The sequence below is a fragment of the Chiloscyllium punctatum genome, chromosome 6 (assembly GCF_047496795.1).
Source record: "Chiloscyllium punctatum isolate Juve2018m chromosome 6, sChiPun1.3, whole genome shotgun sequence".
Lineage (NCBI taxonomy): Eukaryota > Metazoa > Chordata > Chondrichthyes > Orectolobiformes > Hemiscylliidae > Chiloscyllium > Chiloscyllium punctatum.
Window position 1 is genome coordinate 57,244,214 of NC_092744.1, and position 27,248 is coordinate 57,271,461.

Below are 27,248 nucleotides of genomic sequence, written 5' to 3' on the forward strand. Positions count from 1 at the left end.
ATCATTACCACAGCAACATCAGAAAAAAAGGTCTGGGTAAACTCCAAGTGGATTCCCGTATGGAAGAGTATGGTGATTAATCAGAGTAAAGCAGGGAGGTTGCAGCAACCTATTCCTGCTTTATTTTATAATAGCTTTCGATAAGCCTTATTGGTTCACTATTAGATTAGATTCCCTAGAGTGTGGAAACAAGCCCTTCGGCCCAACAAGTCCATACCGACCCTCCGAAGAGTAACCCACCCAGACCCATTTCCCTCTGACTAATGCACCAAACACTATGGGTAATTTAGCATGGCCAATTCACCTCACCTGCACATCTTTTGGACTGTGGGAGGAAACCAGAGCACCTGGAGGAAACCCATGCAGACACGGGGAGAATGTGCAAACTCCACACAGGCAGTCACCCAAGGCTGGAATCGAACCTGGGACTATACCACTTCAGCCTCCAATTACGAGTCACAAACATTGACATAAGATTGGAATAAGTGACCAAACCAGGTACAAACAGTAGATTTCTTCCCTAAAGCATGTATAATTAAAAGCAGTCAGCATTCATCCCATTTCAGCATATTGCGAAATAGTTCCAAAAGAATAGTTAAAGTTCAATTCACTTCAACAATTAATTTTCTAACAAAAAATCCAAATGCAGTTTAATTGCACAACGACTATAATTGCAGAAGTCACTTTCTATTTATGTGTTTAGGTTTCCTTGCAGTGCTGACGTCATTTGCTGATCTTTCTCCCAGAGGGTGGTAAATGGGGTCCAATTCGATGTGTTTGTTGATAGAGGTCCAGTTGGAATGCCATGCTTCTCAGAATACTCGTGCATGTCTCTGTTGGCTTGTCCTAGGATGGATGTGTTGTCCCAGTCAAAGTGGTGTCCTTCCTCATATGTATGTAAAGATACTACTGAGAGTGGATCATGTCTTTTTATGGCTGGTTAATGTCAATGTATCCTCCACCAGGATAGCAAAAAGAGGAGGAAATGGCATCATCGCCAGAAATTGTGTCACCACAGGAAATCACATCACCAACCCAAGGAAACCTACACACATAAATAGAAAGGGGGTCACTATCACCAGTGCTTCACCGGAGGCTCACTGATGATGTTACCTTGTATGGTGACGAAACGTCTGAAAACAAACCTTCCAGCTGAGCAAGCAAACGTACATCCAGAACCTTAACCTGAGCTACAATTTTTCTTCAAACTCGCTAGTAGACCTTGTACCATATAGACTGCTACAGTCTAAGCAGGTATTGCACCACAACCTTTAAGGGTAGTTAGGGATGGGCAATAATTCTTGGTTTTTCCAACACTATCTACATCCCAACAATCATTACGTCCATCAAATTATTAGTTTTGCCAAAGATAAATTTCTATTCTTACTTGCAGGGAACTGTACACTGAAGGAAGTCCACCATCTTCTGAGCATGTTGCTTGGAACCATAATAGAAATCTAGACCATCTAAAATCAAAATTTAAATGGAGTTTAAATACTCTTAACTAGTTCAAAACTTTCAAATAAGTCACTAGAAAACAGAATATTAGATTAGATTACTTACAGTGTGGCAACAGGCCCTTCAGCCCAACAAGTCCACACCAACCCTCTGAAGAGCAACCCACCCAGACCCATTCCCCTACATTTACCCCTACACCTAACACTATGGGCAATTTAGCATGGCCAATTCACCTAACCTGCACATCTTTGGATTGTGGGAGGAAACCAGAGCACCCGGATGAAACCCATGCAGACACGGGGAGAATGTGCAAACTCCACACAAACAGGTGCCCAAGGCAGGAATTAAACCCAGGTCTCTGGCACTGTGAGGCAACAGTGCTAACCACTGTGCCACCGTGCCATCTGTCAATATCTGTGAAAAAACAATAAGGTGCGACATAAACCTGCACTGCTTTAGCCATAATTTAAACATTAAACTAGTTTACCTTTCAAATATATTCAAATGTAAGAAGCAGAAGACAGCAATTTAAAATCTAATTAATTTTGGAAGCACATGTGTGTGGAATTCCAAACTGCATGTCTTAAGATCCATTTTTACCATCTATTTATCCTAGATATTACTGTGCAATGATGGGTACTTAACATTTTCAAAACAATTTGGCTTGTTACACATTAATTTGCTCAAATTTAAATGATTTATGTACCTTTATTTTAAATGATGACCAAATGGATGGTATAAGTGTATCACATACTGCCAAAATTTATAAAATACAGGAAATCAAATTGCAAACATCATAAGCTATTTTTCACCTCTATACCCATGAGAATTTACAGCTGTCATGAAAACTGTTAAAGCAATCTATTACTAGTTCAAATAGAATTGAAAATACAGGTTGAGCTTTCAGTATTGAGTTAGTTGATCTCAGCTTGAACATCAAGAGACAGCAAAAGAACTCCCTCCCACCCTTATCCAGCAACCTCAGGAAAGCATGTAAAAGAGAATTTGTAAAAAATTTGTTCAAAGCTCAAATCTATTGTCTATCGCCCCAGATTATGATGAAATTAGTTGATTAGGGAATTATCGCCTGTCCAATTGTCAATTTTATTTAAATTCCATGGAAAAAATTAAAACGCATGGTGAGCATTCTGGTAAATTGTCAATCTATCTACCAAGACAAGGAACTAGTTCACAATATTTGCTTACCATGGATTTCCTTGACACGAAGCGTGTTTTGATGTAACTTATGTTTAAGGATTAATTGCTCCAAGTAATAAAATGTTTTCTTGTGTGGAGTCTAAAGAGAAAATATGAAGGAAATAAGTACTCATCTCAAAAGAAATAAGGTTTCAATAAAATTATTTTAAGTTATATGTACTCTTCTAGTGTGAAGTGGTTTTTACCATTGAATTAATCAAAACAAATAAAACTTCAGGTAATTATAGTGTCAAATCTGCTGCAAAACTTTAATAGGGTACTTTTTGAAGACAGCTCCAGAACACAGAAGTTTCAATTAAAGAGATCAAAATTATCCACATCATAAAGAGAGAAGTCAAAAATTTTCCTCTCCAATTATTGCAGGTTGATAAGCATATTTTGCTTGAAGCTCACATTTTTAAGTACATTTATTTGCAACTGACAGCAGTGCCTGTATTTATGATATTCAAAAAGTTACAATGAATGGTTAATATAAAGGACAAAACCATACAGTGTTAATTTAGAAAATTTAATCAATTCCTGTTTGCACAAAAGAGGAAATAGTTTAACAATTCAATTTCCGGAGGTGCGCTACTGTGATATGTGGCAATACATGTACAATGAACCTTGAACTGAACTTTTAATGCCTCCCTAGGGAGCATGATTTCTGCTCATCCACATAATTTCCATGACTCAGCCATAACACTTGCCTAAAACAAAAATCACAATCATAGGAAAGAAACTCCCTGGTGGATACTGGGGAGTTATCCTGGTTTCATGGTGGAAACCTACAAACAGCTTGCCCAAGGAATGCAAAAAACAGGGAGCACAATGTCTGCGGATCTTTATTTTTGACATGAGTTATGTCCTTCTCCATGTGCTTCACAGATACTTTACCAAAATGGTGAATGCTTGGAATTATTAGTTCATAGTAGTTGTGTTTACATTTACAAAATACAACAATGTTGTTGAAGTAGTTTGGCTGAGTTGTTGCAGAGCATATTGTGGGCAGCACATATTGCAATCATTGTGCATCAGTGGTGTTGGGTGAGAATGTCGAAGGCAGTGGATAGGGTGACAATTAAGCAGATATTTTGTTAATATTAAGTTTCTTGACTTTCATCGGAGATGCACCCATAAAAGCAACTGGAGAGTACTTTTCCCTGTGTTGTTGACCTCTATTTCCTTACTTGTGCCTTTGGATGGAGAACAGTCAAGGAGTGAATTACCCACAGCAGAATTCACAGCCTCTGACATTTTTTGTTTATATAGCAAGTTGAACAAGGTGAAATTAGCAGCTAATAGCCTGTTTCTGATCTAACGATGGAGGGAAGGTCATTGATTAAGCTGCTGAAGATGGTTGGGCCTAGAGCACTACTACCTTCAACAGGCACAATCATCATCCTTTGTGCTGCGAGGACTCCAAAATTCAGCAAACTCTCCCTGATGCCCGAAGGCTCCAATTTTGCTGGGCTCCTGACGCCATACTTGGTCAAATCCTGCTGAGTTGTCAAGGACAGTAACTCATTTCTGGAGTTTAACTCTTCTGTCCATGTTTAGACCAAGCCTGTGATTTTCAAAATAGGATCCTTACAGTGTGGAAACAGGTCTTTCGGCCTATTGAGTCCACACTGACCCTCTAAAGACATCTCACCCAGACCTGCCCCCTACCCTATTCCCGTAACCTTGCATTTTCCATGGCTAACCCACCGACTCGCACACCCTGGACACTACGGACAACTTAGCATCATCAATCAACCTAACCTGCACATCTTTGGACTCCGGGACGAAACCGACATACCCACAGGAAATCCACGCAGACACAGGAAGAATATTCAAACTCTACAAAGTTAGTCACCCAAGAATTGAACCCAGGTCCCTGACATGGTGAGGCAGCAATGGAAGCCACTGAGACATCATGCTTGCCTTTAAAACTAAGTGCATTTGCATCAATTACAGTTGTCCTGGCATGTTTATTGAATTCAGATTCCACCATCTGCCACAGCAGAATTTGAACCCGGGTCCCCAGAACACTAGCCGAGTCTCTGGATTAATAGTCCAGCAATAATATCACCAGGAGCTGAGTGGCTCTGGCAGAACCCAAACCAAGCATCAGTGAGAGGGTTATTGCAAAGACAGTGCTGTTTGGTAACGCTATCCATTCATTACTTTGCTGATTGAGAGTAGACAAAAGACAGTAATTAGCCAAGTTGGATGTGTTTTCTCATTTGTGCGCAGTGCGCACCTGAGCAATTACCTACATTGTCAGGTAATATCGATTGCTGGAAAAGCGTAGCAGGTCAGGCAGCATCAAAAGAGAAGGAGAATCGACGTTTCGGGCATAAGCCCTTCTTCAGGAATGAGGAGGGTGAGCCAAGCAGGCTAAGATAAAAGGTAGGGAGGAGGGACTTGTGGGAGGGGCGTTGGGAATGAGATAGGTGGAAGGAGGTTAAGGTGAGGGTGATAGGCCGGAGAGGGGGTGGGGGCGGAGAGGTCGGGAAGAAGATTGCAGGTCAAGAAGGTGGTGCTGAGTCTGAAGGCTGGGGCTGAGAAAAGGTGTGGGGAGGGGAAATGAGGAAGCTGGAGAAATCTGCATTCATCCCTTGTGGTTGAAGGGTTCCTAGGCGGAAGATGAGTCGCTCTTCCTCCAGGCGTCGTGTTGCCATGGTCTGGCGATGGAGGAGGCCAAGGACCTGCATGTCCTTGGCGGAGTGGGAGGGGGAGTTAAAGTGTTCAGCCACGGGGCGGTTGGGTTGGTTGATGGGGGTGTCCCAGAGGTGTTCTCTGAAACGTTCCGCAAGTAGGCGGCCTGTCTCCCCAATGTATAGGAGGCCACATCGGGTGCAGTGGATGCAATAAATGATGTGTGTGGAGGTGCAGGTGAATTTCTGATGGATATTGAAGGATCCCTTGGGGCCTTGGAGGGAAGTTTCCATCAGAAATTCACCTGCACCTCCACACACATCATTTACTGCATCCACTGCACCTTTGATGCTGCCTGACCTGCTGCGCTTTTCCAGCAACACATTTTTAAGCTCTGATCCCCAGTATCTGCAGTCCTCACTTTCTCCTAGGTGATATAGATTTACTAGAACAGCTTGCCTAGGGACGCAACTAGTTATTTAGGATGCTTTCAGTACTATTACTAGAAAATTATTTGGACCCACACCCTTTGCAATATACAGTTCCTCCAGTCATTTCTTGATGATCAGAGAGTGCATTAAATTATCTGAAGACTAGCTCCAATATGCTGGGAATCTCATAAGTGGGTAGAGATGGATCAACAACTCTCACTGAGTATTACTGGCTAAAGACAGATGCAAACGCTTCAGCATTGTTTTGCACTGATGTGCTGGGCTTCTTACGCCATTCAGGGTGGGGATATTTGTGTAGCTATGTCCTATAGTTGTTTAATGACCCACTAACATTCACAACTATATGTGGCAGGACTGCAGAACTTTGAAGTAATCTACTGGTTGTTTAAATACTTAGCCCTGTCTATCAGATGCTTCTTCCATTGTCTGGTATACAACCTTACTGTTGTGGTTCTGTTCGCCGAGCTGGGAATTTGTCTTGCAAACTTTTCGTCCCCTGTCTAGGTGACATCCTCAGTGCTTGAGAGCCTCCTGTGAAGCGCTTCTGTGCTGTTTCCTCCGGCATTTATTGTGGCCTGTCTCTGCCGCTTCCGGTTGTCAGTTCGAGCTGTCCGCTGTAGTGGCCGGTATATTGGGTCCAGGTCGATGTGTTAACAGAAGCGCTTCACAGGAGGCTCCCAAGCACGGAGGATGTCACCTAGACAGGGGGCGAAATGTTTGCAAGACAAATTCCCATCTCGGCGAACAGAACCACAACAACGAGCACCCAAGCTACAAATCTTCTCCCAAACTTTGAATACAACCTTACTTTTAAGTATGCCTATTGATGATCCATTCTGCACTCCAGAGTTTCCCTGTCTGCCCCCAACCCTACCTGGCTTGATGATAATGACATGGAGGGTATGCATTAAACGTTGCTAATGTTATTAAAGCATGAAGATTTAAATGTCATTTTTGCACAATGAAATGAATTGTTTATTCACCTTCTGCCGAACTTGTACTACCGCTTTCCAATAGTCTTTAGCTTCAACACGGTGACAATCACCACACATCTGTGGCAGGATGACAAAATCAACCACAAAAACCTGCTGCAAGATTGTTCCACTCATTACCTGCGGACAAAATTCACAGATAGAAAAAATTATAAAAGTTTGATTATTAAATTCTGAGATTGACTTATTACATTACTCAGTCCTCGCTTTCTCCTTGTTAAATTACAGCCAAGATATACAAGGTTAGAACTGCCTCTTCAGTCAGAAGGTCAAAACACAGGAAATATACAAGGTCTAAAACAGATAGAGTCCTTTAGCAAATTACCTGACAAGCATTAGAGTCACACAGTAGTACAGCACAGAAACTGACCCTTCGACCCAAACTAGTCCATGCTGACCACAGTGTCCGCTCAGCTAGTTCCAACTGCTTGCATTTGGTCCATATTCTTATAAACCCTTCCCATCTATGTACCTATCCAAGTGTTTATTTTAAATGTTGCTATTGTACCTACTTCAACCACTTTCTCTAGCAGCCCATTCCATAGACGCACCACTTCGGCCCTTCTTAAATCTTTCTCCTCTTACCTTAAACCTCTGCCCTCTAGTTTTCAATTACCCATTCCTGGGGAAAAGACGATAGGCATTTATCCTATTTGTGCCCTTGGTGATTTTATGCACCTCAGGAAGGTCACCACTCATTCTCCTACTTTCCAAGGAATAAAGTCCCATCCTGGCTGACCTCTCCCTATAATTCAGGTCTACTGGTCCTGGCAAAATCCTCAAATCTTCTTTGCACACTTTCCAGCTTGACTATATCTTTCCTACAACAGGGTGACCAAAAAACTGCACACAATACTCCAAGTGCAGCCTCGCCAACATCTTGTATAAACTGTAACATAAAATTTCAACTCCTACACTCAATGCCACGACCAATGCAGGCATTTAACATGCTGGCCTGCATCACCACCCTGTCTACCTGTGATACTGCTTTCTAAGAACTATGTACTTGTACTCCCAGGTGCCTCTGTTCCACAACACTCCTCAGGACCATACTATTTACTGTGTTAGACCTACCATGGTTTAACTTTCCAAAGTGCAACACCTCTCGCTTACCTGTATTGAGTTGCATTTGCCAATTCTCAGCCCACTTCCCCACCTGATCAAGATCCCCCTGTAATTTTTGATAACCTTCCTCGCTACCAACAATACCACCTAATTTAGTATCATCCGCAAACTTACTAATCATTCCTTGTACGCTCACATCCAGATTATTCATGTAAATAACAAATAACAAAGATCCCAGCACTGAGTCACACCACTAGTCAGGCCTGCAGTCCGAGGAAACAACCAATCAACCTCTGCTTCCTACCATCGAACCAATCAACTACCTCTTCAGCCAATCAACCTCTGCTTCCTACCATCAAACCAATTTCGAATGCAATTAGCTAGCTCTCCCTGAATCCCATGACTAGCCTGCCGTGTGGGACTGTCAAAAGCCTTACTAAAGTCCACATCGACAACATCCACTGCCCTACCCTCATCTATTCTCTTGATTACTTCTTTGAAAAAACTCAAAGATTTGTCAGACATGATCTCCTGCATAGCAATCCGTGCCGACTATCCCTAATCTGACTGTTGACTATCCAAACGTTGGTTGATCCTGTCCCTCAATATCCTGTCCAACAATTTGCCTACCACTGATATCAGGCTCACTGGCCTGTAGTGCCTTGGCTTGGCTATTAGCTGGAGATAACCCACACCCTGACAAAAAAAAAAGATTAAAAAGGAGAAGCGAAAAATATCTAAAACTACTGACTGGTATGAAAAACTGAACATACAAAACATCCACTCTGGAACAATGCCCTTCCCAACTAATAATGTCATCCTAAAAGGAATGGTGCACCACTGAAGGCCTGGCTGAAAATTCACTAGTCTAAATTAACCACTTCACCGATCACTGAAAGATTCACAAATAGACACTGTTTATATTCTCATACAAACAAAGCGAGATTAGTTCTTCCCGATTACCCATATAAAAATTTAACCTTTCCAATTTTGCATCAAAATCCTCAATGTCGCCCTTCAAGGTATTTAATCTAGGGGAGTGAGAATGTCATTTCTGGAAGCTTTTAAAATAAAACATACACGTTGACATCACTTTCTGCAATAAATGCATTGACCCAAAGGAAAATCAAGAAAAGCAGTTTAAGGTTTTTGTGAAGATTTATAGCTCAGGTTGTGGTTGGAGTTTTTGGTTGGTTTGCTGAAGCAGTTGATTTTTTTTTTTGCAAACGTTCTGTCCTGAAACTGGGTGACATCTTCAGTGTTATGTAGGCCCCGGATGAAGCGCTGTTGTGCTCTGCCCAGAATTTATACGGTTCTGTCAGTCATGGCAGGTGGTTCTATTTTTGGTTTTGTACTGTAGAGCTCTGTAGACAAAATCTATTTCAACATGTTTGTTTATGCCAGTGGATGAATACCAGGGCCTCCAGGAATTCCCAAGCTCGTCTTTGTTTTGTGTGTCCCAGTATTGTAACATTGTCCCAGGTGAATTGGTCATTGTCAGTGTGTATAGACATGAGGGAGAACTGGTTGTATTGCTTTATTGCAAGCTGATGCTCATGCATTCTACTGGCAAGTTTCCTGCCCGTTTGTCCTATGTAATTGTTGCATTTTGTATATCACATTCATCCTGCATATTGTGGGTAAGGGGTCTTTTGTCCAGGATAGTAGCTGGCGAAGTGTGTCCTCTGGGAATAACGACCACACACAACCAACAGCCACACTTCACCAGTCACTATTCAAGACAAAAGACCCCATACCCACAACATGCAGGACTAATGTGACTTATAAAATGACACACAGCAGAAAGAAGAATTATATAGAACAAACATGCAGGAAACTCACTAGCAGAATACATGAGCATCAGCCTGCAATTAAACGACATGACCAGTTCTCTCTCGTGTCAATACACACTGACAATGAAGGACGCCAATTCAACTGAAACCACGTTACGATACTGGGACATGCAAAACAAAGACGAGCTCGGATTTTCCTGGAGGCCTCGTATTCATCCAATGGTGCCATAAACAAACATGTTGAAACAGACCACTACAGTACAAAACCGGAAATAGAACCACCCACTGTGACAGACAGAACTGTATAAATTCTGGACAGATCACAATAACAGCGCTTCATAGCACTGAAGATGTCACGCATTTGAGGGACAAAATGTTTGCAGAAATAAAAATAAAAAAATCACCCAGCTCGGTGAACCAACCAACAACTCCAAGAAAAACACTCACTATTGTTGAATAACAACGTTCTTCTCACCTCCTTTTGAACAGTAAGTTTCACCTTTAGTCTCTTGGAATGAGGCTCAGTCCAAATAAAGCCAGCATCAATTAGACGTACCTGAATAAAAGTAATAACTTATGTCAAAGTTGTAAGAAGCATTGCCACATTTAATTTTCCCGAGAAGTTTAACAATGAGGTGCAAACAATTTTCTAAATTAGCAATATTTTACTTCATATTTCAGATTGCATTAATATTCTAGGGTTGAGTCTTTGCTGCTCAGTCACCAGACCCTCCCAAAGTGTCTTACTTTGACACATTTTCTTCTCAGTTATTCCCCTTTTCTGAGAGAGCCAACATTGCTGATGTTCACCACAAGTAACCTTCCTAAACACATTCTTAGCATCAAAGTTTACATGCCTGCGGCAATCACAACCTCCGGGTGTGCTTATTAGCAGGAGGACTGTATAAAGAAATGAGGAGGGCAAGTGGAGTGAAAAGTGAAAAGACACCATTATAACAACATCCAATGCTGCTGGAAAATATATACTCCCGATAGTGACAAAGCTGACAAATTTCTTTAGAGATTAATTGATTTTGGACTTTTAAAAGTCCAAATATTGGAGGAAAATGTCATTAGGCCTCTGCAGCATATTCTGCCTTTCAATGAGATCGAAGTATCAATATTTGTTATTTATGGATATATCATAATCTTTAACGAATAATCGACCACAAAACCAAAAGGAATTGTTCAGTAATATAGATCATTTTGTAGGATAATTGGTATTGGTCACAGTAATGTTGAGCTTCTATATAGCTTTGCTACTATTTGGTCAAAAAAAAGCACAACAGTCAATATGCTCACAGCTACCTAAAATGACATTCAATCTGGTTCACTGCAACCGCTAATTCCTGAATTTTACAGGAGGACCTTGTGAATGGCTGACAAATCTCAATTAAAAGATACATCTGTTCTCAAGGCAACCACTTGGATAAGGAAGAAAAAATAACCTGGTAGAAAGTGGCTACGGCCAGCTTTCAGATACAGAATCAGCCTATACTGAATCAGGAAGGTTTGAGTTTATTCCAAATTTATCAAATTTAACGAAGGACGAGGAGACACAGGCCACCTTTTCATAAATGTAGCTCATCCATTTGAAGAAGCAGTGCCCCTTGTAAGAGTACATCCAGGAAATAAATTCCTTTGAAGAGTCCTCCTGGCTAAATATCAAATTTTTTGTAGTGACTAAGGTTTACAAATGGCTAGCACAGAGTTATTTTTAAGTCTGACTTTCATGGATGCAAAATAACGTCATCCAAATTTCATGTCTTTCAGCTCTTTGTCTGCCTCAACAACCAGCACAAAGGTCTCATCCACATAATATTTGTGAATATTAGTATTCAATGTAGTTGAATTGGTTAATCACATGACAAACCCTGTTAGCAACCTGCTTCTATTGGTAATCTATCCTCTAACAAACAGCAGCAGTAATGTGTAGCATCTACAAGATGCGATGCAGTAACTTCCCTTAAACAGCATCATCCAAACCTGTGAGGCAAAAGTGAGGACTGCAGATGCTGGAAACCAGAGTTTAGATTAGAGTGGTGCTGAAAAAGCACAGCAGGTGCTTCAGTTCCTGATGAAGGGCTTTTGCCCGAAATGTCAATTTTCCTGCTCCTCAGATGCTGCCTGACCTGCTGTGCTTTTCCAGCACCACTCTGATCCAAACCTGTGACCCTTACCACCTGTAAGGGCAAGGATAGCAAATACATAGTAACATCACCATTTGTAAGTTGCCCTCCACGCCTTATACTAACCTTACTTCGAACTATATCATCATTCCTTCACTGTCACTGTATCAAAATCTTGAAACTCCTTTCATTGCAACCTTACGGTTGCAATTATCCCTAAATGGGTTGCAGCAGTTCAAGTTGGCAGCTGAGGATGCCCCATCTGGACATCACAATTTCTGAAGTGTAGTTAATGTTGCATGTAACAAATGTAGCAGCTAATTTACACATAACAAGCTTCCATAAACTGCAAATGTGTTAATGACCAGATAATTTACTTTTGAGGTGTTGATTGAGTGATAATTGTTGTCTATAACACTAGGAATAACTCGTCTCTTCAGAGTAGTGCTGTAAGATCCAACAGAGACAGATAGGTTATGGGTTTCAACATCTCATCTAGAGAATGGAACTTCGAACACACAGCATTCCATCAGTTCTGCACATAATTGCCAGCCTTGATTTTTGTGCTCAAACATTTTGAAGTAGGACATGAACCCAAAAGTTTTGCCTTAGCATTGAGTCTATTACAAAGATTTCCACTGCTGACTTTACCATTGCCAATTGATTGCGATCAGGACTCACTGTTGTGTCTTGCATATATAGTCTTTTTGATATAGTTATTGCATTCAATAGTTTGAATACTGTACCTGCCAACATGTTTCCTCAACAGCTGTCAGTCACAAATTGCAATCTATGTCACTATGACAAAGGTAAACCCTCTCTCATCCTTATCGACCCATACATGGTTATGTCATCACTCTTCAACATCTGTCCAAGCATTCAGCTGGCTGAGGCTACACTCACCTAGGTCCTTCATCAATCCATTCATAGCCAGAGAATAACCCATACTGGTCTTCTTCTCGAACTCCTACCGTAACCTCGAATGTCCCGCAAAAATCTATCTGCAACATTTATTGGCTCTCAGCTTGATTATATCAATGCATTCTTAGCTGGCTAATCAGATTCTGAGGCAAAAGTGAGGACTGCAGATGCTGGAAACCAGAGTTTAGATCAGAGTGGTGCTCTGATCTAAATAGAGGAATAGAACTCTATTCCTGATGAAGGGCTTTTGCCCAAAACGTCAATTTTCCTGCTCCTCGGATGCTGCCTGAGCTGCTGTGCTTTTCCAGGGCCACTCTGATCTATACTCAGATTCTACGGTGCCTAAACCTGATGACAGCCAAAACTGTTGCTCAGGTATTAAGCATCTTTCACTTATTGCCCTTGTACTTACTGACTTAGAGACTCCAAATGAAGCAAAATCTCAATTTTAAAATTATTTTCCTTGTTCCAAATCCCTCCAATGCGTCACCCTCCCATTTTAATTTTGTCCAGCCAAATGTAGGGGATGCACAGGAAAGGATAGCAAAGATGATTCTTGAAAGGAGCGAGAGTAACAAGTTAGTTGTTATGGGGGACTGGGAATACTATAGTTCAACTAGTTTAGATGGGTCAGTTCTTGTTCAACGTGAGCAGGAGGGTTTTCAGACATAGTACGTAGACAGACCAACAAGGGGCGATGTCATATTGGATTTGGTACTGGGGAATGAATCCGGCCAGGTGTTAGAATTGAAGGTAGGTGAGCACTTTGGCAATAGTGACCATAATTTGGTTATGTTTGCAATATCAATGGGCAGGGATAGGTACACACCACAGGGAAAGAGATAAACTAAGGGAAAGGCAATTATGATGCGACTAGGTAAAATTTAGGATGCAGAGGATGGGAAAAGAAACTGCAGGGGGTGGACACTCTTGACATGTGGAGCTTATTCAGGAACAGCTACTGCAAGTCCTTGATAAGTATATCCTATCAGGCAGGGAGGTAGTTGTCAAGAGAGGGAGCCATGGTTTACTAAAAAGAGGTTGAAGCCATTGTCAAGAGGAATAGAAAGGCTTATGTGAGGATGAGGCGTGAAGGCTCAGTTAGGGGGTTTGAGAGTTATAAATTAGCCAGAAAAGATCTAAAGAGAGGGCTAAAAAGAGCCAGGAGGGGACTTGAGAAGTTGTTGGTGGATAGGATCAAGGAAGACCCTAAGGCCTTCTACAGGTATATCAGGAATGAAAAAAAGATAGCTGTGGAAAGTTGTGTGTGGAATCTGAGGACATGGGGAAGTGCTTAATGAATTATCTTTGTCAGTATTCACACTGGAAAAGGGCAATGTTACTGAGAATACAGGCTACAAGATTAGATGGGATTGACGTTGACAAAGAAGAGGTTTTTGCAATTTTGGAAGATCTGAAAATAGATATGACCCCAGGGGCGGGATGGATTTATCCTCAGACTCTCTGGGAAGTCAGGGAGGAGAATGAAGAGCCTTTGGCTTCGATCTTTATGTCATCGTTGTAAACAGGCATAGTGCCAGAAGACTGAGGGATAGCAAATGTTGTTCCCTTGATTAAGAAGGGGACTTGTGACAACCCTGGTAATTATAGGCCAGTGAGCCTTACTTTGGTTGTGGGCAAGGTGTTGAAAAAGGTTGAGAGATAGGATTTATAATCATCTAAGAGAGGAATAATTTTATTAGGGATAGTCAACACAGTTTTGTGAAGGGTAGGTCGTGCCTCACAAACTTTTGAGTTCTTTGAGAAGGTGACCAAACAGGTGGATGAGGGTAAGGCTGTTGATATAGTGTATATGGACTTCATTAAGGCATTTGGTAAGGTTGCACATAATAAGCTATTGCATAAAATAAGGAGTTTTGGGATTGAAGGTGATTTAGCGATTTGGATCAAAAATTGGCTAGCTGAAAGAAGACAGAGGGTGGTAGTTGATGGGCAATATTCATCTTGGAGTTCAGTTACCAGTGGTTGCCGCAAGGATCTGTTTTGGGTCCACTGCTGTTTGCCATTTTTATAAATGACCTGGATGAGGGCATGGAAGGATGGATTAGTGAATTTGCAGATGACACTAAGGTAGGCAGAGTTGCGGATAGTGCCGAAGGATGTTGTGGGTTACAGAGGGACATAGATAAGATGCAGAGCTGGGCTGAGGAGTGGCAAATGGAGTTTAATGTGGAAAAGTGTGAGGTAGTTCACTTCGGAAGTAGTTACAGAAATGCAGAGTACTGGGCTAATGGTAAATTCTTGGCAGTGTAGTTGAACAAAGAAATCTCCGAGTCGAGGTGCATAAATCCCTGAAAGTTGCCACTCAGGTTGATAGGATTGTGAAGAAGGCATATGGTGTGTTGGCGTTTATTAGTAGGGGGATTGAGTTTCAGAGCTAAAGAGTCATGCCTCGGCTGTTCGAGAAACTGGTAAGGCCACACCTGGAGTATTGCATGCAGTTCTGGTCACTGCATTATAGGAAGAACATGGAAGCTTTGGAAAGCTTCAGAGGAAGGTCTTACAAGAAAAGCCTGAGGGAACGGAGACTGGTTTCATTGGAGAGAAAGTTGACAGTTGACTTAATCGAGATGTATAAGATAATTAGAGGGTTAGATAGGGTGAACAGTGAGAGCCTTTTTCCTCGGGTGGTGATGGCTAACGTGAAGGGACACAGCTTTAAAGTGAGGCATGATAAATTTAGGACAGACATTAGGGGTAGTTTCTTTATTCAGAAAGTATTAAGGGTGTGGAATGGCCTGCCTGCAACAGTAGTAGACTTGCCGACGTTAAGGGCATTTAAATGGGCAGTAGACATACATATGGATAATAATAGAACAATGAAGGTTAGATGGGCATCAGATTAAATTTACAGGTCGGCGCAATATTGAGGGCTGAAGGACCTGTACTGTGCTGTAAAGCTCTATGTTCTACGTAAATATCTTCCAAGATAGCTATAACCTTTCTGGCTTGAATACCTGCACTTTTTATCAAAACATGCCTTTAGTTGCCAAAGGACTGAACTTTAAAATGTCCTCTCAATTTCTCCAGCCATTCTCTTTGCTTTCCCCTTTCAAACTATTCCTCCGTACCTACCTTTTGGTTATTTTTTCCCTAATAAACTGACGTAACTTGATCAAATATTCATTCAAATGTTAGATTTGTAAAGCTACAGGGACATTTTATGATGTTAAACTCAGTATTTAATGCTGATGAAAAATTCAGGATTTCAAAACTATTAGCGTATACAGAATTAATGTCTTGCAGACAAAATGTGAATTTGACAGTACACGTTACTTAGGTATCAACATTCAAAAATCAAACCAACAAAGAACTGAATCTACTTTCCTCTTACATAAACATCAATAAATATCTCACTTTTCCCTATAGTACTGCTACAAATTCAGCTTAACAATTTATAGGAATGAGAGATTCAGGACAGAAACATGTTTGTATTTTCAATATATTTAAGAATTAATACTTCAAGGGTATGCTGAAAAATAAGTCTTTTTTTAAATAACAACTGAAAAAATGGAATTCTAAATTACTGGTGAATCAGCAATGTCATTATTGTTATAATTACTGCAGCTAATGTGAAAATAGACCACTGCCATACATGCAATACTGTAAAGTTTAATAAGACAATTTTGTACTTTTTCCCATTGAATCATAATAACTACAAGTTTAAAATACTAAACATAAATATTTTTGACTACCATTAAATTACCAATCCTAAAAAGCAAGAACTGAAATGAAATATCCACTTTACTATACGATCCTGTCTACTAACTTTGGTCATAGGAGATTTTAGTTTCTTAAGGCACAAAGCTAAGAGTTCTCTTGATTCCAGTGCGCATTGCATCCAAGTTCCCGGTGGCTGAAGATATCTGGAAAAAAAAGACAGCATTTCTTAATTACTTCAGCAATCTATATTATTTATTAATAATCTACCAATCAGAAAGAGTATGCATCCAACTCAATTCCCAAAAATATTTCAAGCTAGCAACTAGATAGACCTGAATGAGTAATCAGTGGGTCTCACAAGTGCCATATGCTGCTGAATTAAATGGTTTTAACTAGTTGAATTCAAAAACCATTCTATATCTTACAGACGAGACTTGGTGAGGGATTAACCTTCCTACAGAAAATAAGCATCTTGCATAGTCAGGTTTGGGCAGTGTTAAGCAATGCAGTGGATTTTTGCATGCATCGGATACTGCTGACTTAACTCAATAATACACTATTATAACATTTTTCAGGTTCAATACATTAAAACTCAAGCTTCTTCTGGCAATTAAAGAAAAAAAAAGGGTATTATTTAACATGTTCAACACAACTTAGGAATACACTACACAGATCCAAATAAGTGAATTTCCATATCACTTTAAAATCATTCGTGACTCAACACCAGGTAATTATTTGCAGGCAGATCACCACGATATTGTGAAGTCCTTAGAGCCCAGAATTGGCTGATTGAAAGCAATTTTTTTTAACCTTTCTGACAAAACCTTAAATGATGCTTTTGACTAACACAGGAACTGTAGAATGTGAGAGCAGAACAGGATGGCTAGAAAGGGGTCACAACATGATGATCGAGGGCTGTCTGAATAAACAAACGAACATTGACAAAACCATACATTGGGGCGGGGGGGGGTTTGGAAAATTTAGGATGTAATGAGTACACTGCATTAATCCAAAGGTATAACCAACATTACAGATAAACCTGATAATTTAGTTCCCATTTAATATGAAACATTTTAGGAAATAAAACAATGAACAAACCAAACTTAATTTCCTGAAAACTTAGAGTGATTCTTTATAAATATATTCTTATAAATGACTAGCAATGACTGTTTTCAATCACAAAACAGACAACTGTAATACTTTATTTGTATTTTTTCATTAATATTTTAACCAAAAAGGAAATTCTTTGTTCAAATTGTATAAAATGATGGAAAGTCTCAAATTTAACTTCCTTAGAAAAGCTAACCATTTGCCAAATCTTTACAGTTCAATCTTTCCAAAGGGTATTTCGCTAATTTAAAATTTAAACAATAACAAAGGCAATTCACAAAACAAACAGCATGGGTTGAATTTTTCAGAAAAAGCCACTTCCACAGTCTGAAGGAACATACTCTAAAGACCTTCTGCTTTCTGCAAGATTTAACGTAACCACCATCTTTTGTCTGTTGCCTCACATTCACATTAACTCCACTACTGCATCCACCTCCCAACAAATTTAGCACTCTGACTAGCACTTGCATGTTCTCTCTCACTGACTCTCAACTCACCTTAGCCTCTAAAGTACTAAACCTGAACGCCTTCTGCATTTCTTTTCAATGACTCTGTACGCTTCCCCACCTTTCCCCCACCTGCACTTGCACCAGCAGTTATACCAGCCACTTTTACCTCTCACCTGCCCTAATTTCATTCCAAGAGAAAATGGTCCACGATCAGGCACAGACAGCCAAGACAGGTTATCAGGTGCCCAACAATTAACGGCTCACTTCCTATGACAGAACCCTTGCTTTAATGGGAACGTGTAGAGACCACTTGTAAATATGCCATGACCTCCATGTCACAGCAACAAAATAAAATTCATTGTAAACTGCAGCACTGCTTTCTCATTACCACCTTGAATATTTTCTTAACATGCCAAAGCTTTAACTCTTTCGAAGCTTATAAACTCTTGGCAATTGTAAGCATGAACAGTATCATTATAGACACCACCCTGAAGACAGCAATCCTTCTAGCAACCACAACCTCCTTCAACTTTAAGACGACACAGACCCATCAGAAGAAACACCATTAAGACTGTCTCCTGTAGCTTCCATTAACTGGAATATCAATACCTCAGTGGGTATTATAGCTAGTTAAATTCTGAAGCACATTCTGATGAATACATCACCGCCACAGCTCAGATCCTAGCTGAAGGAAAAACACCCAAATCACTGGCACTCAGGACTATGGGAGACCAGCCTCCTGCTCACTGCACTACGGTGAGGAACTCAGTTTGACAATTAATAACTTCATGAAACTTTGTCATAATTGAACTGGGGAGCATTGCAGGCTGTGGAGGACGCCATCAGTTTGCAAGCTTATTTTGTAAAATAAAAAGGAAAAGCAAAGAAGGAAAAATCATTAAGATACGCTTGCAGTTGGGAGTAAATAGGAGCACAGCCTCCACAGCATCAACACATTTACAGACAGTGAATGATAATTTCAATGATCTCTGTTCAGTTGCCAGACAAGTTCCGTTGGCTTGCTATGACTTGCAAAACTGTGCTGTAGAATGTGAAAGTGAAGTTTCTTCTGCTGAATCTTCATTTCCTACTTGTTAAAATGCTAAATCCCCTCATGGAGCTTCACTGTCCATCATCTGGAGTAACTTATGTACGGATTAAGCAACACCTTGTGACTGTATTGTGCTGAAACAAACCACCACACCTGAGCAAGCAAGGGAATCTCGTGTTGAGGAGATATTTTATGGTCAGCTATCCTTATAATTTGATTTTGTCAAATTTATAGCCAACACAGCTCGTCAGTGCATGAGGTTCATATCCAGAATTTTGAAACAGCTCCTACCTTCAACCTGTACTGTCACACCTCCCTTCACAGATTAAAAAATATTTACCCACTCAAAGTGGGATAGCCACATTTCAATTGTACTGTGCTCTTGTGATTCGAATGAGGCAGATGCCACAGGTGGCACTTCACAGACTGGAGTGAAGACTCACCCTGTCAATCTTCACATTCTTTGCGACCTTACACCCTCCTGTAACCAACTATTATTTTATATGAACAAGGCCGACAAGTCAGTTATGACAAACATTATTTAGTACCGACTCCCCCATGGAGGGGTGGTGGTGGCTGATGAATCATCCCCCCACAATACCCTCATGCCCTCCCACCTCCCACATTTGTAAATTGAGTTGTGGTCCTTCACAATTGTTATCACCTCTGTATCCAAGCAATCTGTTGCCAATCCCCCTTCATATTTCCCACCAGAGCAGTTGCCCCAATAACTCTCCTTGACATTCAGTGAACAATCCCCAGGACTGCCCCCACCCACTCCCCAAACAACTTGGGACACCAACCCCCTTTGACACATATTTGTGCAGATCCCTGGCTGGCTTACCCACTAATACCCAAGACTGGTCGCACTTGACCTGCGGGACTGACAATGGGACAATCCCCAGAATGTAAAGTAACAAAATCTCTGACTGAACGCCTTGAGCAACTGGCTGTTTCTGAGACCCTGGACTGACATCAGCATTTACCAGAGACTCGCTATTAATCCATGATTGATTACAGTCCCTCTTGTCCTGACTGAGGACTATTCCCATTAGACTTTGAGACATGGTTATTTGGTTGAAGCACGTACAATGCATTTGTAAACTGCAAGGACACATTTCATTGCACAGTCAAAGGGAAATCTCTCCATTGTATGGAGTCATATATGGCGCATAGCAAGATATTTGTGGTTGTCAGACATCAGTCACCTCAACTTCAAGACATCTCAGCAGGAACTCCTCTGGGTCAAGTCCTAGCTCTAACCATCGCCAACTGCTTCAATGATTCTGTCCCCATCACAAAGGTCAGAAATGGGAATGTTGGTTGCTCTCTCTCCCCATGGATACTACCTGACTCACTGTGGTCTCCAGCATTTCTTGTTTTCAGTACAGACTATCCAGGATCTGATAATGGGTAATGAGGCAAGTTTAGTAAATGAGCTCTGAGTAAAAGATCCCCCAGGAAGTAGTTATCATAACATGATGTAATTTAATATTCAGTTTCCATGTGAGAAACAAGAGTGTCTAACAAATAAAAGGCAAAGATAATAGGCAGACAGTGGTAGACATGTAAGAAGGTCACTCATGACTTACAGCAAAAATATGCCCCATTAAGGAGAAAATATTCTAAGAGAGGGATAAACCAAACATGGTTAACCAAAGAAGTTAAAGGAGACTATAAAGTTGAAAGAAAAAGCATACAAGAAGTCAGTGACAGCCCCAAAATCTTGGATAAATACAGAATCTAGCAAGGAAGGACCTAAAAGACAATAGAGACAGAGAAAATAAGCCATAATGAAAAACGAGTGAGAAAACTGGCAGTAAGGGTTTCTTTAAATACATTAAATGGAAAAGAGCATATGCCTCTTCAAAAATGACTCTGGGAAGATAGTTTTGGGAAACAAGGAAATGGCAGAGGAGTTACAGATATTGTGCATCAGTCTTTACAGTGGAAGATACTTTGAACATTTAGTTAATTCTAAAGAATACAGGGGAGGAATTAAGTACCACCAACATCACTAGACCCCGAGTATGAAACAAACTAAATGGTGCTGAAGACAGAGAAACGCCTTGGTCCTGATGGTTTGCATCCAAAGATCCTATAAGAAGTAGCTAGACATAGTGGATGCATTATTTGCAATGTTCCAAAAGATTATTGGATTTTGAAGAAGTACCACAGGTTTGGAAAACTGCCAATGTGATACTCCTCTTCAAAAAGAGAGACAATAAAACAGGAAACCATAGGCTGATTAGCTGAACACTATTGTTGGAAAAATGTTGATATTAATCAGGGAGGTAACAGCAGCATGTTTGGAAAACCATAATCTAATCAAGTAGAGTCCATATGGCTTCATGAAAAAGGGAAAGCATGTCTGAGTAATTTATTCGAGTTTTTTGAAGAATCTCAACCAGAGTGGAACCAGTGGATGTATTATATTTGGGCTTACAGAAGACAGTTGACAGAGTACCTCATAAAAGGTTAAGTCATAAAATAAGAGCCCACAATGTTGCAGGCAATATATTAGCATGTATAAAGAATTGGTTAATTGGTAAGAAACAGCAAGCAGGGAGAAAGTATTCTTTTTAAGGTGATGACCTGTAATTAGTGGGGTTAAACCAGGATCAGTGCTGAGACTACAACTATATTTGACTGAAGGAAGAAAGGGGATGTGCTGTAACCAAATATGCAGAGATAATACAAAAATAGGTGAAAAAGCAAGTTGTGACAAGAGTACAAACAATTTACAGAAAGATACTGATTGGTTAAGGAAGTAAGCAAAAAGTTGGCAAATGCAGTATAATGTGGGAAATTATGAAGTTTATTTTGGAAGGAAGAACAAAAACAACAGTATTATGTAAGTGGAGAAAAGCTGCAGAAAGCCACAACAGCAAGGGAAGTGGGAGTGGTTCTGCAACTAACAGAGAAAGATAGCACAGAGGTACAGCAGGTAATCAAGGAGGCTAATGGAATGTTGGTCCTTATTTTAAGGGGTATAAAAATAAGGAAGTCTTACTGGGACTGCACAAAGTGCTGGTGAGACCACGTCAGGAATAGTGAGAGCAGTTCTGGCCCCTTAAGGAAAGATATTTCATTGGAGACAGTTCAGTGAAGGTTCCTTTGGACAATCACTGATATGAGGGTATTGTTTTATGAGCAAAGGTGAAGGAGGCCAGGACCCTACTCAAGGGAATTTAGAAGAACGTGAGGTAATCTCATTAAAAATGCTGTATGCTTTAAGGAGCTTAACAGGGTAAATGCTCAGACAATGCTTTATCTCATGGAAGAGTCTAGGACCTGAGGGCATAGTCTCAGAATAAAGACATGCCAATTTAAGACTGAGATTAGGAGGAATTTCTCTCAAAGGGTTGAGTGTTTTTTGAACTCCTTAACATAGAGAGCAGAGACCTTGCATATATTTGAGGCTGAGATAACCTCTTGATCAAGAGTGGAAATCAAGATTTATGAGGAAAAGGCAGGAAAGAAGACATCAAGAACATTGGCTCAGCCATAATCCTATTGAATGGCAGAGCAGGCTTGTGGGAGCGAATGGCCTACTCCTGTTCCTACTTCTTATACATTGGAAATTTCACTAGTTTCTGTTCACCGGTTGGGAAGATAGCAATCTGCATATAAACGAAGCCAAATTAGGTAATGAAATATTAATACATTCAAATAAGCACCTTGCCAATCAGTAAAGAGATTCTCACAGTTGTTGAAACTTTATTCATAAAATCAAACATATTTGCTCAACATTAAGTATCTCTTTCACATTCTCACTGTGTTTTCCTAATTGTTTGGCAAAGGCCTGTATCTATCAGGGCCTGGGAAAACTCCATCTATTATTTCAGGTACCTGAATATGAAAACCTGCAATTAAGCAACCTAAAATAGAAAAATGTGACAAGTGTAATAACACATGCATTTTTTGAAGCCTAATCAATCTACTGGGTTGAATTCTACCAATCAATCATTCTCCAAAAAATTCATATAAATTAAGGAGCAATAACAAGTAAATACTCCCTACAAAAGCATATACAAGTGTAGTTACAGGCAGAACTATAAACCTTCCTTTTGCACTGCCAGTTCAGATAAAAACCAACAATCAATTTAACTAAATTAACTAAAGTTCTCATTATGAAATATCTGTGACAATAATCAATTCTTGCAAGTTAGTCCATTTTCAGGAAACCATCTCACTTCGTTGTTGATCTTTGGCATCACTGAGTACAAGAATAGTGCCAGAAGACTGGACGATAGCAAATGTTGTTCCCTTGTTCAAGAAGGGGATCAGAGACAACCCTGGCAATTATAGAGCAGTGAGCCTTACTTCAGTTGTGAGTAAAGTGTTGGAAAAGGTTATAAGAGATAGGATTTATAATCATCGAGAAAAGAATAAGTTGATTAGGGATAGTCAACATGCTTTTGTGAAGGGAAGGTCGGTCTCACAAACCTTATTGAGTTCTTTGAGAAGGTGGATGAGAGTGAAGTAGTTATTGTGGTGTACATGGATTTCAGCAAGACATTTGATAAGGTTACCCATGGTAGGCTGTTACACAAAATGCGGAGAAATGGAATTGAGGGTGATTTAGTGATTTGAATCAGAAATTGGCTGAGGGTGGTGGTTGATGGGAAATGTTCATGCTGGAGTTCAGTTACTAGTGGTGTACCGCAAAGATCTGTTTTGGGTCCACTGCTGTTTGTCATTTTTATAAATGACCTGGATGAGGGTGTGGAAGGATGGGTAGTAAATTTGCAAATAATACTAAGGTCAGTAGAGTTGTGGATAGTGCCGAAGGTTGTTGTAGGTCACAGAAGTTGCAGACCTGAGAGGTTGAGAGGTGGCAAATAGAGTTTAATACGGAAAGGTGTGAGGTGATTGACTTTGGAAGAAGTAACAGGTATGCAGAGTTCTGGGCTTATGGTAAGATTTGTGGTAGTGTAGATGAACAGAGAGATGTCAATGTCCATGTACAGAGAAACCTCGATTATCCAAATGAGATGGGTGGGCACTATTTCGTTCAGATAATTGATTATTCAGTAAATTGATTCAATGCCTCCCCTCTGGAGCTCGGAGTTTTCTGACGTTCCCTTTTTCTTTGCTCTGCCTGCCTTAACTCCCTCTCTCTGTCTCAGGGCTTGTTTCTAAGCAGATACACACTTGTGTGTAAGGGACCTGCAGCTCTGCTGAAGCCTCTTGAACACACCCACCCCTATCAGTTCAATGGTATTGACACAGCAAGCACTTGCTTAGTCCGCTCCCCATTCAGTAGATTAAACAGTAACACACTGCGCACGTGCCCCCACTCCCCCATCTGCCCACACCCCATCCCCCATCCACGCCCCCAAACCCATCCAAAGCCGCCATCATCCCCCCCACCCCCCCATCCAAACCTGTACAGGACAATGTTGGAGAGATGATCTGGGGAAGGGGAATTTAAGGTCGATCTCTGTGCAGAACTCCAGGGAAAGTGTGCGTGTGTGCACGGGAGGGGGGGGGGGGGGGGGGGGGTGGGGTGGGAAGAAGAGAGAGAAAGAAAAGGCAGGTAGTCAGTCACTTGGACATGGTGCCTGGGCTTCCATTGATATCCAGGACTGTTCTCAACAGCATTTTAGTAAGCAGAGTTCATTTTCAATCATTGTAAACAAAAGACGCAATCAGTGTTGAAACACCTCTTTGGTGTAACGTTCCCATCAGGACCTCGAGATCTTCTTCAGATACTCAGAAATTCAGATAATTAATATTCGGATAATCAAGGTTCCTCTGTACATAGATCCCTGAAAGTTGCCATCCAGGTTGATAGGATTGTTAAGGCGGCATACAGTGTGTTAGCTCTTATTGGTAGAGGGATTGAGTTTCGGAACCACAAGATCGTGCTGCAGCTATACAAAACTCTGGGGCGCCACATTTGAAGTATTGCATACATTTCTGGTCACCACATTATCGGAAGGACGTGGAAGCTTTAGAAAGGGTCCAGAAGAGATTTATTAGGGTGTTGCCTGGTATGGAAAGAAGGTCTTATGAGGAACGGCTGAGGGACTTGAGCCTGTTTTCATTGGAGAGAAGGTGGAGAGGTGACTTAATTGAGACATGAGATAATTCGAGGGTTATATTAGGGCGGGGGGGGTGGTCAGTGAGAGCTTCTTTCCTTGGATGGTGAGCACAAGGCGACATAGCTTTAAATTGAGGGGTGATTGATATAGAACACATATAGAGGTAGTTTCTTCATCCAGAGTAGTAGGGGCGTGGAACAGTCTACCTGCAACAGTAGTAGACTCACCAATGGTAAATGGGCATAAGACATACACATGAATAATAATGGAACAGTGTAGGTGAGATAGGCATCAAATTAATTCCACAGGTCGGCACAACATCAAGAGTCAAAGGGCCCTTACTGCACTGTAACATTCTATGTTCTATGCAACAGTAGTAGACTCGCCAACTTTAAGGGCATTTGAACAGCCATTGGATCGACATATGGACAAAAATGGAATAGTGTAGGTTAGATAGGCTTCGGATTGATTCCACAGGTTGGCGCAACAGCGAGGACCAAAGGGCCTGTACTGCACTGTAATGTTCTATGTTCTTCTCAGCAGATCACCATTTAACTTTTAAGATCATAGAAGTGTGCATCTTTCGATGCCACAATCATATAGATAAATTTGTTACACAAAGATAAATGTAATACAAATTAATTGTAGAACATAATCCTTACCTTTCACATTGCTTGCAGAAATGAACATTTACTTGTTTAGGGATTCCTTCTGTGATATCAACTTGTGCTCGCAAGCAGGCAACGCACATATTTGCAGGATTTGGAGAAATGGGAATACCACACTGGCAGCACAGACTAAGAATGGAAACAAACCAAATGAATTTGACTACATATAAAAAATTTGCATCAGCTTGACAAATACAGTCTGTTCAATCGATATTCTGATACCACAGAATATTGTTTGCTTTGTAGGATACAAGACAAACAGCAAATTGTGACTGGAGTCTTGAAAAACCAGTTATTTGCAGTTCGGATCATCTTACATTACCCCTACTGTGCAGCTCTTGTGGCAGAATAGTAGTGCCCTACCTCTGGGCCAAGAGACCTGGGTTCAAAAAATATTTGTATAATACTTATTCATAGATTAATTAGAATATATCTACCCTCCACTGTTGTTTTTAAAATTGAGGATAAGAATAGTTTGTTTAAGTCCTTTTTTCACTTTTAATACAACACTCCTATACTGTCAACAATAGAAAAATGTGCTACCGAGCTGAAAATTATACCTAATTAACTCCATTTCAACATTCTACAATTTAAAAGTTATTGCTGATACCAAGAGAATACCACAGGCCAAGGTCAGATTGAAGCTAGGATATTCTTAATAAATAGCAAAAAGTAATACCCTCAAAATTAAACAGGAACTCATGGAGTTCTCTAACTAGACTACAGTAATTTCAAATGAAGTATCACAGACATTCAGGACAATAGTGTAAATGTCATTTATGTCATTGCTCTGGAACGTTTCTAATATAAATTTCTTAAGAAATGTGTTGAGATGGCTTCACAAAGATGTCAAAAAGCATAGCAGCCATTTGACTTTCACACTGTCAGCTCCTTGCTGCAGCTAATACATTCACATCAATTATCCTGTAACATCCACCCACCACCCCCCCTCCCCCCCCAAGACCACTGGCATTTCCTTTCTCATCAAGTATTTAGATAGATCTCTTTTGAATATCAATGCTTCTTCCATTGCCTTTTTCATAATAGATTCCAAATGGCAATAATTCAGCCTGAATAAAAAGTTTCACAGTGACAAAAAGAAAAGAGATAGTCACTATCTTATAATTACCAACCTTCTGCCACTGGAGAAAGTTTCTCCCTATTAGTTACCATGATCTTGACTAAATAAAACATCTCCTTTTAAACTACCTTGCACCAAGGTGAAATATCCCAACTTTTCTAGATGCCATTACAGTAAATTGGCATTTGGAAACGTCCTAAAGTGTGATATCCAGAGGTTCAACTAGCAATTTATATAGGTACATATAGGTTTTCTTGTATACTCTATTAAGAAGGTAATGTATTTTTTTTAAAATGCCTTCTCAATTTGCCTTACCATCTTCAAATATCTCTCTTCCTGCATCCCCTTTACAATTATGTTTTTTAGTTCACATTCTAACAAAATGAATCACTTATCTTCATTAAATCTCATTTGTTACCAATGGGTCCTTTTACTAGTCTACCTCTTGTTGAGGTATGCTGCTATCCTCATCATGACCACATTTCAGAATTTGATGTCACCTTTA

General features: G+C 40.4%; 1 protein-coding gene across 2 annotated transcripts in view; it reads right to left on the reverse strand.

Moving 5' to 3' along the window:
• The window catches only part of nmd3 (NMD3 ribosome export adaptor), a 64,191-nt gene that overhangs the window by 25,894 nt on the left and 11,049 nt on the right, over nt 1–27,248 (reverse strand). For both annotated transcript variants that reach the window (XM_072572707.1, XM_072572705.1), the window contains exons 3-8: nt 25,657–25,791; nt 16,441–16,537; nt 10,076–10,156; nt 6,734–6,862; nt 2,665–2,755; nt 1,388–1,466 (exon numbers count right to left, since the gene is read on the reverse strand). In XM_072572707.1, the coding sequence (XP_072428808.1) occupies nt 1,388–1,466; nt 2,665–2,755; nt 6,734–6,862; nt 10,076–10,156; nt 16,441–16,537; nt 25,657–25,791 (612 nt within the window). The remainder of the gene's footprint in view (nt 1–1,387; nt 1,467–2,664; nt 2,756–6,733; nt 6,863–10,075; nt 10,157–16,440; nt 16,538–25,656; nt 25,792–27,248) is intronic.